Raw genomic sequence first — 13,153 nt, forward strand, 5'->3', positions numbered from 1 at the left:
TTCGTATGATTTGTTTTATAATTCATCTGTTCGATTATACCCTCTCTTCAGAAAATAGCTTGTTTAGAGTCTTTTCTAACTAAATTTTACATTGCTTTGTATAAGAGCCAGGGTAACCTATAAAAACAAAAGATCATAACTAGAATGTCAGTTAGAAGAGTTCTCTATCGAGTGGGTTATAATGTTAGGTTCAAAATATGTGGGCGAAATAGCCGTAATGGTATCGTGTATGTTTTACATTTTATTTTAAAAGTTACTTTATCTTCATAAGGTTTTTTTTTAGTTTTTTTGAAACATAACACAGATCACTGCCTTTATTCAGGTTTCATTTCGGCGTGAAAGAAATCTTTTTCCAGCCCACGTTCCTCTGCATTTTACATTTAAAAATTTGTCGTAGAAAACGTTAAAAATGCTGGAATGTTGACAGGCATTTTCCGTTTTGAAAACGGATATATTGACGTTAAGGAGTGATATTACGGTCACTAACCCGTTAAAGATAATATCAAAGTAGGGTAAAAATTGCGGTCGCCTATATTTTACTGAAATATGGCTGAGGGAAGTATATTTTTAAGGAGAATTTCCGATTGAAATTACGGCTTTTTTAACAATACAAGAAATTGCTGTTTGTTCGACCCTTTTCCATCATTCATATGATCATATTGTCCTGCGTATATTTCTGGAAGTCATGACATGTTGGCCAGTCTTTGATGTAAGGGAGAACAAAGGTTAAAAAAAATATATAGAAATAAATTCTTTCAGGTGCAAGTTTCGTGTTTAGGTAGAAGTGGTATTTTGGTCCTGTGCCAGTTTCACAAAGAAAAAAATTATATACTTAGTATTACTAGACATAATTAGTCTTTTTATGAGCTATTATATTTTACATAACTACACCCACACGCTAGTATAACGTGTATTAATTTAGCTCCCACATTTATCCTCTCAAAGTTGTATTGCTTATGTTTTCATGATTTTATTTATTTTTTATGTTCATTCATTTCCAGATTATTTATGTTCATTGATTTCTAGATTTTCTATGTTCATTCATTTATGTTCATTCATTTATGTTCATTCATTTCTAGATTTTCTATGTTCATTCATTTATGTTCATTCATTTCTAGATTTTCTATGTTCATTCATTTCTAGAATTTGTATGTTCATTCATTTCTAGATTTTTTATATTCATTCATTTCCAGATTTTTTATGTTGATTAATTTCTAGATTTTTTAATGTTTATCCATTTCTAAAATTTCTATGTTAATTAATTTATTTTCATTCATTTCTAGAACAAGTATGTTCATTCATTTCCAGATTTTTTATGTTCATTCATTTCTAGACCTTCTTGTTTTCAGTAACAGTTCAATTAAACACCGTAGCATTCATTGTACGGAGCAATCAGCTCCAACTCAATATAGAGTAGTTATGGGCATCGGAAACTTGAAACTTGATTGAGAGTTTTTTTCCCATACTATTGGGCTCCTTTGCAACCTTAATTTAGACACGTCACTTCTGCAGACGCATCTCCGTCTTGGGAAATAGAAGTCATCGTCAAAGGAACCTCTTCAAAATTGCACGTGTGTGTGAGAGAGAGAGAATGTATGTTTATATGTACTATTATATATATATATATATATATATATATATATATATATATATATATATATATATATATATATATATATATATATACACACATATATATCATACACATAAATATATATATATATATATATATATATATATATATACATATATATATATACATATATATCATATATATGTATATACTGTGTGTGTATATATATATATATATATATATATATATATATATATATATATATATATATATATATATATATATATAAAACTTGTGCCTTTAACCAGTTTAACTGCCAGTTTAGTAAATGAATAAATTTGACAGTTATATCTTCCCAGTTTTAATCGCTGCATTTGCATCCACTTTAATATATATTTTCATCTTATTATTGGAGAGTTTGAAAATGGGTGCAAACAAATTTAAGCCCTGAAGAGAAATAAGGTGATATATGGTAATATATAGAAATTGGGTTTCTGAGTCTTATGCTAATTAATTAAATATTCATATCATCTTCTCTTGAACATAAAACGGACCACAGAAAATTATGTCATGAAACTGTTTCTTGTGTAATCTAAGTATTTTTGACATATGGTGAAAGCACAGCAAATTCATGTTTGAGAGAGAGAGAGAGAGAGAGAGAGAGAGAGAGAGAGAGAGAGAGAGAGAGAGAGAGAGAGAGAGAGAGAGATAGAAATATGGGTAAGACATGAGTGGTTCCACAGGAGTCCAGAGTTATCCAAGAATTACATAGAATACATATATAAGAAAAAAAAGTCCCGTCAAATTGAATATGAATTGTACATAAGGGACTTGTTTCTGTTTAATAAAAAAACCGACCCGGTTAGGCGTAGCTAACGCTATATCATTCAAATGTCTGCAAGTAGACATGTAAGGTGAGACTTGATTGCCATAAGAATCAAGGATTTTCAGCCTTTTATTTTTTGTTTGTTTGGAAGAGAATATTTCGGTTTATATGATGAAATAACTTTTGAGAGACCAATAACATCTTTAGAGAGCTTTTACTAAGGGTTATCTCTGTATAATTTTATCTGTAAGAAAAGGATGAATTTTCTGCAAGGCATATTTGTTTTGTTTGTGAAGAATAAGCCTTTCATCTTGTACAATCTCTCTCTCTCTCTCTCTCTCTCTCTCTCTCTCTCTCTCTCTCTCTCTCTCTCTCTGATGACTTCTGTGAGCTTTGTCACAAATTTATATTCAGTCATATATTCTTTTTGAAAGAAAGATATTTATCGTTTTATTTCGAAAATTATACTGTCTTTCTCATCAAACTTCAAATAATTATGAAATTAATATTTTAATAGAGCAAGTAAAAGATATTTTTTAATTTCTGATTTATATATAAAACCAAAACTTTGTATAAAAACAGAAATGACTAAGCCTTCCTTGAGGTTATATCATAAGACAACCCTCCTCCCCCCAAATAAAAAAATCAGATCGATCAGTTTGTGTCGCTATTTGTATCTTTTAAAAAAATCTATAGCTCTTGACATTTTATTGTTTTCAGAATTAGAAAATCTACAACTCGTGACATTTAATCATTTCTTAACTAGGAGCTGTTTTGTAAATCTTATTTTCTCCTGCTTTTAGTAATATGCAATTCAAAAGTTATTCAATGATATCTAGTTATAATTGAATTCATATATTTCCATGCGAGTCCGTTATTAGATACTAGAATGGGGCACACCTGTCCCGTAGAGTTTATCATAGCGTTCGTTATGGTGAGGCGCTATTTAAGATTTTGGAGAACATGTTTTAGGGATATGCGTGAACACGAGGCCGTTTTGGAAATGGAAATAATTCCCTGATAACATTGCTCGGAGTTTAGGGGGTGGAAATGATTCCCTGGCAACATTGCTCGGAGTTTGGGGGTGGAAATAATTCCCTGCCAACATTGCTCGGAGTTTAGGGGTGGAAATAATTCCCTGCCAACATTGCTCGGAGTTTAGGGGTGGAAATAATTCCCTGACAACATTGCTCGGAGTTTAGGGGTGGAAATAATTCCCTAACAACATTGCTCGGAGTTTAGGGGTGGAAATAATTCCCTGCCAACATTGCTCGGAGTTTAGGGGTGGAAATAATTCCCTAACAACATTGCTCGGAGTTTAGGGGTGGAAATAATTCCCTAACAACATTGCTCGGAGTTTAGGGGTGGAAATAATTCCCTGCCAACATTGCTCGGAGTTTAAAGGGTGGAAATAATTCCCTGCCAACATTGCTCGGAGTTTAGGGGTGGAAATGATTCCCTGCCAACAATGCTCGGAGTTTAAGGGAATTATATAGAGGTATACCTTGCAGGGTGTACATATCGAACAAGTTCTTTCAATCTTCATAGAATTTTTAAATATTTTTTAAAGGCCTTGATATCTTGCAAACCCCTTGAATGCATATGTATATACGAGAAGACTTTATCTTTATAGCTCATAAAATGTTTTCACAGCCGGTTCCATGAATACACCAATTTAACTTTGGAATGCATTAACTGCACGATACTTGAATTTTTTTTTTCTGTACATGCTAAATACGTGGAACTAATTCTTGCCACCGTATTTAGTGAAATTCCTGCTACGGTATTAAATGACCACTTCGTTGAATAAAATCTTTTCATATTCATGTGGACAATTAAAATAGTTTTACTATGCATGTCATTGTTCTTTTTTAACTCTAGAAACATTCTCTCCGTATTTAACGAGAAATAAATTCAAATGTTAATAGAACTTGAGACAAGAAAAAATATAACAATAAAAAAAAAATAAAAATAAAATCCTAATTAGGCTAGTTTCAGAGATTCCGTTGCATAGAACTATGTTTTATGGAATACTCATAAGATCCGAATAGATTATTATTCTTTGCCTCTAAAAAAAAAAAAAAAAAAAAAAAAAAAATTTTTTTTTACTCAAATTTTACTGTTATGTGGGAACACCAAATACAGTCCCTCTTCATATCTTTTTTGTCTCATCCTTTTTTAGTATTAATTATTAGATCTTAACTATTTTTTTAATTTCAGAATTAATGATGCTATGGCTTCGCAAAGGCTTTGAAGAAACGTTATTAAACTTACTATAAAAACTTCAAAATTTTGACATTGAAGTCAGACATTTTTTTATATACAACAATAAATAAACAACAATAAATAAGCAATAGATATATAGCTTAAAACTCTTCCGTCTTACACGTTTCTTTATAGCAAAACATCCTTCCGTATTTATAACACAGTTCTACTTATGACTTACGCATCCTGGAAAAATATCCATGATCTGAATTATTAATAGGAACCTGGTCGAAGGATGTTCTTCCTTAATAGCGACTATATATAATTTTTTTTTTTACCTTAAAAAGAGACTTTCTTTTGGGAGTATTTTAGACTGGGAATATAAAGTCAGAGGAGTACGTGCGTGTATCAGTGAGAGTGTACTTATCTTAGTTCCAAGGAGCTTGTCTAATATTATGTGGAAGTTTGTTGTAGTAACTTTGTTCTACGGAAAGAAACGATGAGATGAATTTATATATATATATATATATATATATATATATATATATATATATAGATATATATATATATATATATATATATATATATATATATATATATATATATACTGTATATACATATATATATATATATATATATATATATATATATATATATATATATATATATATATATATATATAGTGTTTATATATTTATGAGAAAAAAGAGAGATACATGATATACAAAATCTTTTCATACTGTATAAATACACAGAACATGAAACTCGAGCATCGAACAAAAGTTTCCATTGAAGCATCCAAAACATCAATCAAGGATCCTTTATGTGTAATCTAGTGTCAGCATAGTAGGGAGAGAGTAATTAATCATTGAGCGGGACATGTGTACGATTTTATCTTCATTCATCCGCAGCCTTTTTTGCTGTCGGTTTTCATTTAGCTCAAACGGATTTGTCAATTCATTCATAATTTGTTGTTAGTTTCTGTTGAGGCTTTTGTTGTGGATAAGTTGTAAAGAGTGGATTTACAATGTAGTCGATGAGGTTAGTAGTATTTTATAATTTATTATTTTATATAGTAAAAGGAAAGTTTTCTTATTACTATAGTTTTTATAGGAAATATTTATTTCAATGTTATTACTGTTCTTAAAATATTCTATTTTTCCTTGTTTCCTTTCCTCACACTGCTATTTTCCCTGTTACGGCCCCTGGGCTTATAGCATCCTGCTTTTCCAACTAGGGTTGTGGCTTAGCATTTAATAATCATATTAATAATAACTGAATATGTGCGAAGTGCAAGTCTAAGAAATGGTAGTTTAATACAAAGTAAATAGTAACCATAGGTGACCTACTTTGTCATTGGTATTTATGTTATTTTACTAAAAGATTTTCATATAGTTCAGTTTAGCAAAGACCGAAATTTTATTTAGAATTTATATAAAAAAAGAAAAATTATAATTTTTAATCACTCAGCGTTGTCTCCGACTTTAGGAAATCGAGAAAATTCATAATTGCCAATGTTCGTAAACGAGATATATGTGGCTAAAATGACAATCTGTTGAAAGGCAAGTTTTACTCCAGCTGTAACCAATATGTGGAATAATCTTCCTAAGCAGGTAGTTTAAGGGGTGAAACTTCAAAAGTTCAAACTTGTAGCGAATGTTCTTATGTTGAACAGGCTGTCATAAGTCTGGTTTTTTTATAGTTTAAATTTGTAAAATATTTTTGTTAATGTTGTTATTGTTCTTTAAATATTTTCTTTCCAGCTGTTCAACTGCAGTTTATATATTTCCTTATTCCATTTCCCCACTGCTATTTTTTCCCTGTTGGAGCCCTTGAGCTTATAGCATCCTGCTTTTCCAGCTGGAATTGTAGCTTAGCTAGTAATGATAATAGCAATGATAATAATAGTAATAATCAGTAATTTGAATTATTCTATGGATAGTGGATTGGTGGAGTTTGAGCCTCATATTATACCACTAGGTCCAGGGAGGCCAGTTAGCGAGAAAGTTTAACTGGGCGATAAAGTTAAAGTTCACAAGTTTGACAATAAAATATAAAGGAAGCTGAAGTTTTAAAGAAAAGTAGACGCAAGGGTCAAATAACGTTTAGCTTTTCAAGTTATATTTTTTCTTTATTGGAAAAGAAATGTACTTTTAGAATGTAATAATGTTATTTTTTTTTTCTAAATAACTAGATATAAAAATTCAGTCTGTGTGTTGGGTAATATTTTTGTAAAAGTTGCGTAGTAAATTCGGAGTTTCTATGTCATGTGTTTTTTCTTCTTTACTTGTGCAAGTACTTGATGTTGTATGGGCAATACGTGCAAATGTTTTTATGTTCAACAGGCTGACGTAAGTCTTTTTATAGTTATATATGAATTATCTGTTTTAATGTTGTTGATGTTTTTTGAAATATTTTATTTTAATTTTTCGTTACTTCCTTTATCGTTTATTTCCTTGTTTCCTTTCCTCACTGGGCTATTTTTCCCTGTTGGAGCCCTTGCTCTTATTGTATCTTGCTTTTTCAATCAGGGTTGTAGCTTGACTAGTAGTAATAATAAAAATAATAATAATAATATTGATAATAATAATAATTATAACAACACCCATTTAGTACGTGAAACAGATATACAGGAAATCGATTGATTGATTAAGTATGAGTTATCTGGCATCCTGACATCTAAGGTCATTGACTTGAGAACGGGAAATTCTTTGACTGTTTTTAAACGAAAAATGCTTTTATGCAACTTTCAGGTCAAAGAAAAATGTTTATGCTTAAAAGTAAAATATATTTTCAACCGTTTTTCAATTTCATCATCAAAATTTGTATATAAAATAAAAGAATCAGATATTTATAGTTTTGTTATTTCTTAATTTGTTATTTCTTAATTTAGGAGATATCTGAAGACTATAGATATGCGATTTTTTAAATTTGTGTAGATTATAATGAAGAAATTGAAAAAAAAAACGTTTAAAATATATTGTGATTTTATTCATAAACTTATTTTCTCTTGACATGACATGACAAAGAATGAGAGAGAGAGAGAGAGAGAGAGAGAGAGAGAGAGAGAGAGAGAGAGAACAAATCCACACACACACATAGGTCGATAGAAGAGTGGTAGCACAGAGTATATATCGTTGTTATTTACTAGGTCAGATCGGTATTGATCCAATCCGAAAGGCAGAAACCTAACTCTGGGTCATAATGAAATGTCAAGGTTCTCTGGATTTCAGAATTCTTTTGTCTAGATTCTTCGGGGTTGGGTGAGTTAATCGTACTCTCTAAGAGCGAGAAGAATTGAACTGGATTTATTACTATAGCACTGTTTGTATAAGTTTCATATATGCTTACATTCTTACAATAAATAGATGTAATTAGAATTATGTCTGTAATCTTAGGTTTCTAGCAGATTACATACGTTCAAACACATACATTTATAGATATGTAAAATATGATATATATATCAATATGATATACATATTAAATCAGTCATTGTAGCTTTTCTTATGTATGCATACTGTATACTAGCTTTTCTATATATATATACATATATATATATATATATATATATATATATATATAAATGTATCTATATATACATATATATATATATATATATATATATATATATATATATATATAAGAAAAGCTAATATACAGTATGTATACATAAGAAAAGCCACAACGACTGATTCATAAATAACAGGACAATAATAACCACTACATCATTCCAATAATGTTTAAAAGAGAACAGTAAATACTTTTTAAAAGTTAAAACTACACTTGCACAAAGGCCTTCACAGTTTGCACGATAACCTCGCAAATACTTGCGTTGTTCGTCTCTGCATTTTAGGGAAGTCTTGTTCTCCTTTGCATTGTAGGCCAATTTTGTTCTCCGAATATTAAGGCCATACATTCGTATACTTTGGCCTTGTCTTCTTTCTCTTGGTCCTTCTCTTACTATTTCCGACAACGCAATCTTATAAAGACTCTCTTTTAGATAATCTACTCTTCCATTCTCCCTACACGATCAAACCACTTTAGATTTTCTTTTAGATAATCTACTCTCCCATTCTCCCTACTTGATCAAACCACTTTATCATTTTCAGATATTTCTTTTAACTTTATCCATTTTTGTCTACTGGTCAGAATCTCAGAGACGTTTTTAACTTTTGATTATAGATTCTTCATATTATATTCATTCACCATAGGCATTTTTACAAAAACTATAACACTACGAAAAAATATTCAAGTAGATTCATTATTATTATTAGATTGTTACATACATTTACTATTTATCCGTATCTATTGTAATTTGTTTGAGTTGAAATTTTTGTTTGGTGTTCTTTTGGCAATTTCAAGTACTCCACTCAAAATATATACAAATCCGGCGATTTTATTTTGTAAATTCAAAAACTGTTAACATGAAAAAGTATTCATGGCTTCTTGTAAATAGTCCAAAAAGAAATGGAAACGAAAAGGCATTAAATGATAATATTAATTGGTAACTAATACTAAACTCAGCACCGTAAAATCACACGTTGGCATTCGCGTCAAGCACAACTTTCTATACACATTCCGGCCACTGATCCCATTCACCGTTAACTTATGAATTAATACAGAAGTGTCTGTACTGTAGTAGTAGTAGTAGTCTATACACACACACACAAACACACACACACACGCTCCCCTGTATTCTCACATTCAGGCTTGTGATGCAATCTGCGTTGTTAAATTCCTTCAAGTATCGACTCATAAAATTTTAAGAAATATATAATAAAGATAAATAATATAATTGTTGGTCAAGTGATGAAATTATGTACGTTTTATGTTTGAGGCTGTTCATACTTTTATTACTTCTCATTTCAAAATGGTTTCTTGGTTAAGGTTTGCAACGTGCAATTAAGTAGTGTAATTGGAAGGTCCTTCAAGTTTTAACGCCACTTATAGCATTTAATAAAATATATAATAAAGATAAATAATATAATTGTTGGTTAAGTGATGAAATTATGTACGTTTTATAATGTGTAGCTTTGTAACTTTTCTTTTCAAAATGGTGTCATGGTTAAGGTTTGAAATGTGCAATTAGGTAGTCTTATGAGAAGGTAACTATGTGGTCTTGAAGTATATGCATTTATATAGATACACTGTGTTTACTTTTTAGATAAAATTTATAGTGAATTACGGTAGAATCTAGCAACATTAGATTGCATTTGAAAGATGAAAATTATTGAGTTATCTCGATTAAAGATGACGAACTGTAACTTACAAAAATTCGAGTTAAAGTTAAATTTGAATGAAAAAGTACAATGAAATTAAAAGTTTAGGAATTTCAGAGGTAAAAGTGAATTTATTCTAATGTTTAAATAATGTTTCTGGATATTAAGTCTTACCATGTGTACACCATCTACCTCAATATGTGCCTGAAGATGTACATTATGTATACGCTTGCTTGAAGAATATCCGTGAAATGAAAACGGGATTTTCGAAATAACAATTTCAGGTAATATGCAGTATGTTCTTAACTTGGGGCATCCCTTAGTGCGTCGTTCACAAGATTATTACTGCATATCTTGAATGTCCGTATTGGCTTCGCGATGTACCGTTCATATCACCAACTTTCTTGTAGTCTATTCTATTTTTTAAATTATCCTTCGTCCAAGGTAGATAGAATATTAAAAAATGTGATTCAGAATATATTCTTCAATCTTAAAGAAAAAAAAATATAGTGACGCAATTTCTTATATTCGTCAAAGAAAAAAAAGGGATCATGTTTCTAATGTATTGAAAGCTACAAAATCATAAATTGTTAAACTAGATAATGTTTCAGCAAGGGAAGATTTTTTTTTTCTTTACGACAGCCGAGGCTGAATTTGATCTTTCGTTTTGAAAGTAAAAACGAACATTTATAGTTTTCTTATTTTCAAGGTAACAGGATCACTTTGCTGAAGGCAAGCACGTGTCACGTATCAAATAAAGAAAAAAGAACACTTTTTACTGTGACCTTTATAATTTGTAAGCTTGGAGAATTTTTTGTTTGTATAGTAAGACACTAGATATCCATTATAAAACTTTTAGAAAAGAATAGGGATAGTTAAAATAGTTGATGTAATTTCGCATGCATCTGATTACAGAGTGAGAGAGAGAGAGAGAGAGAGAGAGAGAGAGAGAGAGAGAGAGAGAGAGAGAGAGAGAGAGAGAGAGAGTGAGTATTTGAGTTCTGTACTGACCTTGACCGGCCCAGCATAAGCGAGGGCGAAAATGGAACACGTCAGGAGAAGAACTGTCAAAGCTTGGGGTGTCATGACGTTGGCTTTGCCGAGATGCAACGAGAGAGGAGGAGAAGAATTCAGCGGCGCGGAGTGAACCTACTAGTGTGGTGTCTCCGTCGACAGTACGGCCTTCTCTTTCACGCGGCTCCATTATATAGCAGCTGCTCTTCCCTCCACCCACCGGACCCGCCCACTCGTTCCTCAGGCAACAGGTGCCTCCAAGACACCCAATTAATTTTAGGGTCATTTCAGAACGGAGAGAGAGAAAAAAGGCATTGGAATTTGTAACAACAACAACAATAACAACTATGGTTTTGGAAATTTCTCATTGATTGATTGATTGGAGTTTTTTTGGCATCTTCTTGAAAATTCCTAATTTCTGTAATAAGGATAATGGACAATCAGCTTCTGACAGCGATTCTTGGAAATAAAGCTACTTGGAATATGACCTGCCACAATTTTAATAGATATATTACTAGATATAACAATGAACTATAATGTCTGATGGAGCCTCTCGAAGAAAATAATAACAACAACAACAACAATGGTTTTGAAAATTCCCTATTGATTGATTGATTGATTTCTAGTTTTCTGGCTTCTTGTTGAAAATTCCTAATTTCTGTAATAAGGATAATGGACAATCAGCTTCTGACAGCGATTCTTGGAAATAAAACTGCCTGGGATATGACCTGCCAAAATATTACTAGATATATTGCTAGATATAACAATGAACTATGATGTATGATGGAGCCTCCCCAAGAAAATAACAATAACAACAACAACAACAATGGTTTTGGAAATTCCTCGTTGATTGATTGATTGAAGTTTTTTTGGCATCTTGTTGAAAATTCCTAATTTCTGTAATAAGGATAATGGACAATCAGCTTCTGACAGCGATTCTTGGAAATAAAGCTACTTGGAATATGACCTGCCACAATTTTAATAGATATATTACTAGATATAACAGTGAACTGTGATGTCTGATGGAGCCTCTCGAAGAAAATAACAACAATAACAACAACAACAATGGTTTTGAAAATTCCTTATTGATTGATTGATTGATTGGAGTTTTTTTTGGCATCTTGTTGAAAATTCCTAATTTCTGTAATAAGGATAATGGACGATCAGCTTCTGACAGCGATTCTTGGAAATAAAACTGCCTGGGATATGACCTGCCACAATTTTAATAGATATATTGCTAGGTATAACAATGAACTATGATTTCTGATGGAGCTTCTCGAAGGAAATGGAATATAGATTAGTATCCCATCTAGAATTATCTAGTATTCTAGATCTAAAGAAATGAAAAGCTATTCGTGTCATAGTGGACGAACTGAATGGGCGATGCAAATATTGCTATGGAAAGGAAATAAATGTAAAAGGAGAAAAGTTGGAAGACTGCCCTTATCAGATAAGAGTTGATGAAAGGAGTCTCTTTGATTTCACTTCTATATAATTAAAAGAGATATAATCTTACCTATTTTATTATTATTTTTATTACTAGCTAAGCTACAACCCTAGTTGGAAAAGGAGGATGCTATAGGCCAAAGGGCTTCAACATAGAAAAATATCCCAGTGAGGAAAGATATAAGGAAACAAATAAAACTATAAGAGAAGTAATGAACAATGAAAATAAAATATTTTAAGAACCTGATCTTTCATATATAAACAATAAAAAGACTTATGTCAGTCTGTTCAACATAGAAAAATTTGCTGCAAGTTTGAACATTTGTATATTAGAATAGACATAAGTTCTTGATTTGATGCAGTCAGTGTTTCTAAGTTTGGTCAAATGTGAATTGATAATTATGTGTCATTATTATTATTATTATTATTGTTGTTGTTGTTGTTGTTGTTGTTGTTGTTGTTGTTGTTGTTGTTGTTATTATTATTATTATTATTATTATTAGCTAAGCTACAAACCTAGTTGGAAAAGCAGGAATCTATAAGCCCAAAGGCTCCAAAAGGGAAAAATAGCCTTATTATTATTATTATTATTGTTGTTGTTGTTGTTGTTATTATTACTATTATTACTAGCTAAGCTACAATCCTAGTTGGAAAAGCAGGAAGCTAAAAGCCCTAGGGCTCCAAAAGGGAAAAATAGCACAGTGGGGAAAGGAAATAAGGAAATAGGTAAACTACAGGAGAAGTAATGAACGATCAAAATATTTTAAAAATAGTAACAACTTTGAAATATATCTTTCATATATAAACTATAAAAAACTTGAAAATAAAACAAAAGGAAGAGAAATCAGATAGAATAGTGCGGCCGAGTGT

At 30.9% G+C, this 13,153-nt stretch overlaps 1 protein-coding gene across 1 annotated transcript in view; it reads right to left on the minus strand.

Moving 5' to 3' along the window:
• The window catches only part of LOC137639096 (orcokinin peptides type B-like), an 81,966-nt gene extending 70,950 nt beyond the window's left edge, over positions 1–11,016 (minus strand). The window contains exon 1 of the mRNA XM_068371419.1: positions 10,835–11,016. Coding sequence (XP_068227520.1) covers positions 10,835–10,909 — 75 coding nt within the window. The 5' untranslated portion in view covers positions 10,910–11,016. The remainder of the gene's footprint in view (positions 1–10,834) is intronic.
• Between the last annotated feature and the right edge of the window lie 2,137 nt (positions 11,017–13,153).

Source organism: Palaemon carinicauda, chromosome 4 (assembly GCF_036898095.1).
Source record: "Palaemon carinicauda isolate YSFRI2023 chromosome 4, ASM3689809v2, whole genome shotgun sequence".
NCBI lineage: Eukaryota > Metazoa > Arthropoda > Malacostraca > Decapoda > Palaemonidae > Palaemon > Palaemon carinicauda.